At 46.0% G+C, this 2,179-nt stretch overlaps 1 protein-coding gene across 1 annotated transcript; it reads left to right on the top strand.

The window, feature by feature from the left end:
* The first annotated feature begins 243 nt into the window (after positions 1-243).
* On the top strand, positions 244-1,858 carry LOC124663783 (DNA gyrase subunit B, chloroplastic/mitochondrial-like). The gene is made up of 5 exons (XM_047201445.1): positions 244-380; positions 495-627; positions 1,412-1,492; positions 1,590-1,703; positions 1,838-1,858. The coding sequence occupies exons 1-5, from the start codon at positions 244-246 to the stop codon at positions 1,856-1,858; spliced, it is 486 nt and encodes a 161-aa protein (XP_047057401.1).
* Positions 1,859-2,179: the final 321 nt, after the last annotated feature.

The raw sequence follows: 2,179 nt of genomic DNA, 5'->3' as shown, positions 1-2,179 counted from the left end.
GGGGGCCGACACAAAACCACAGGTAAACTAGTAGTACATGCCAGGCCGAACGACAGCCCAATAGCATTTTACATTCGTCTCTTGCTAAAACCCTCCCTGGAGCTCCGCGTCGCCTCATCCACTCCCTCTCTAAACCCCTCCTCCATTCCCCCCACCACAAGCAAGCGCAGCGGCAGCAACCCCAGCCAAACCCCAACCAGAAGCCGCGGGCACACGGCGCGCGCGACCTCGCCGCCGCCGCCAATGGCGCTCCTCCTCAGGCCCTCGGCTCCCCCGCCGCACCTCCGCCTCCTCCTCCGCCGCCTCCTCTCCACCGCTCCCGCCCCCTCACGCCTGCTCCCGGGCCCCTCCCCCTCTGCCCGACTCCTCTTCAGACCCAGGTGCCTCCATCTCCGCCTCATCCTTCCTTCCTTCCTTCTTCCCCTTCTCGGTAAGGAAGCCTTCTCTCGTTGTAGCGGTTTCGATGCTGATTTGGCGGTGTTTCCCCCATCTAGGGTTGTGGCGGCGGCGGCGGCAGTTCCGCAGCGGAATGGGGTCGCGGCGAGGGCTTTCATGGCCTCCACGGCGGCGTCCGATGCGATGCAGGAAAAGCGGGTCGCCGGGGAGTACACCGCTGCCAACGTCCAGGTTATTCTCACGCGCGGCTCTGTTGCTAATAAAGTTTGCAAGTAATTGGAATATCTGTCACCAGATTTGAAACGATATGTTCAGTATTGGGTAGAGACGGGGAGTCAGGTAGAGTAGACTCTGGGGAGTACAAGTCCTATGCAGGATGTAGGCAGGGCAGGAGAAGAGTTAATCAGCTCCAACCAACTATACACATGTTTTTAAGATGGTTTTCACCAGGTTACATGAGTTTACATGCAAAATTTTCATAAATTTATTTGAGGTTGCCCTGTGCTCATTTGTTAGGTGGAGGTAGTAACAGTACACCCATTTTAGTTGAGTCATCTATTTTGGTGCATAATGTGGATTTCATACTTGCGTTGTGTTTTATGAACCTGGGCTGAAGAGGTTAAGAATATTACTGTGCTTTTGTTTGCTATAAGTAGGATACGTCTACTACTTTTTTTTTCCTTAGAATTGAGCAAATGCTATTATCCGTGCACATCATTTCTATAGCGACTCTAGAATGCAACAAATGCTATTGAGAAAGTTTATATCAACAGTTAAGAACCACGTGGTTAGTTTATCAATCTGGTCCATTTTCGGCTAATGGAATTATCTGTTGAGTGTACTAATAAAGCTTGCTGCCGTTTTCATCAGAAAGAAAGAAAAGAAGAATAATACACATGCCTGAACAGCCTGCTTATGTGTTTCTCCTATGTGCCACTATGAACTATTGTTTGTGATGTGTGAAGAAATTGTTTGTTGGCTTGTGATTTCTTTATACCAAATTGCTAATCTGCAGGTCTTAGAAGCATTAGATGGAGTTCGCAAAAGGCCTGGTATGTACATAGGCAGCACAGGGCCACGTGGATTGCATCATCTGGTATATCACAATGGATTATGCTTTTATTTTTTTTCCATCTTACTAGGTGTTCCATTTTGCTTCTTTCCTGATCATCATTCTGTTTGGTGTGTTCTAGGTTTATGAAATATTGGATAATGCTGTGGATGAAGCTCAAGCAGGCTATGCTACCGAGATTAACGTAGTCCTTCATGAAGATAATTCAGTTAGTATAACAGATAATGGCCGTGGGGTATGCAGTTCCTAAAACCCAAGACTTCGTGAATACTCAATGCTTTTACAAATTTCGTGCGCAATGTGATTATTAGAAATTCAGTTTGAAGCTGCTATATTAGTTACTGTTATAGTGAGTAATCCTATTTGTAGGTGAATCAAATAGAAGTTTAACAAATGTAAATGAAGTTGTTATATCATATTCACTTGTAAATTTGCTGTTAGTACGTATTTAAAATGCCAAGCAAGTCATCATGAAATAAACAAAAATAACAATTTGGTACGTGCAAGTTGCAAGTCGCAACTCCTAGTCCTACTCCTGCTGGATGATGCTTGCACCGACTAGATGTCCCCGTGCGAGTACTTTTATGGCTAATGAATTCCTTGTCTGATCGTCCATTGAATGGCCGCAACTATTTTTTGACTATATTTTTCTGCCACTGCTTGGAATCAGTTTGGTGCCACTGTTATCCTCGGCGGGTACCTTGTCTTGGA

Source organism: Lolium rigidum, chromosome 6 (assembly GCF_022539505.1).
Source record: "Lolium rigidum isolate FL_2022 chromosome 6, APGP_CSIRO_Lrig_0.1, whole genome shotgun sequence".
NCBI classification, from domain to species: domain Eukaryota; kingdom Viridiplantae; phylum Streptophyta; class Magnoliopsida; order Poales; family Poaceae; genus Lolium; species Lolium rigidum.
This window is presented reverse-complemented; position numbering and strand designations above follow the sequence as displayed.

What these genes read in the sequence shown, in the direction of transcription:
- LOC124663783 (XM_047201445.1), top strand. Translation starts at nt 244, where the DNA reads ATGGCGCTCCTCCTCAGGCCCTCGGCTCCCCCGCCGCACCTCCGCCTC. An exon ending in CACGTGGATTGCATCATCTG is followed by an intron (nt 1,493 to 1,589) that starts GTATATCACAAT and finishes GGTGTGTTCTAG; the next exon opens with GTTTATGAAATATTGGATAA. An exon ending in TAACAGATAATGGCCGTGGG is followed by an intron (nt 1,704 to 1,837) that starts GTATGCAGTTCC and finishes TCCTATTTGTAG; the next exon opens with GTGAATCAAATAGAAGTTTA.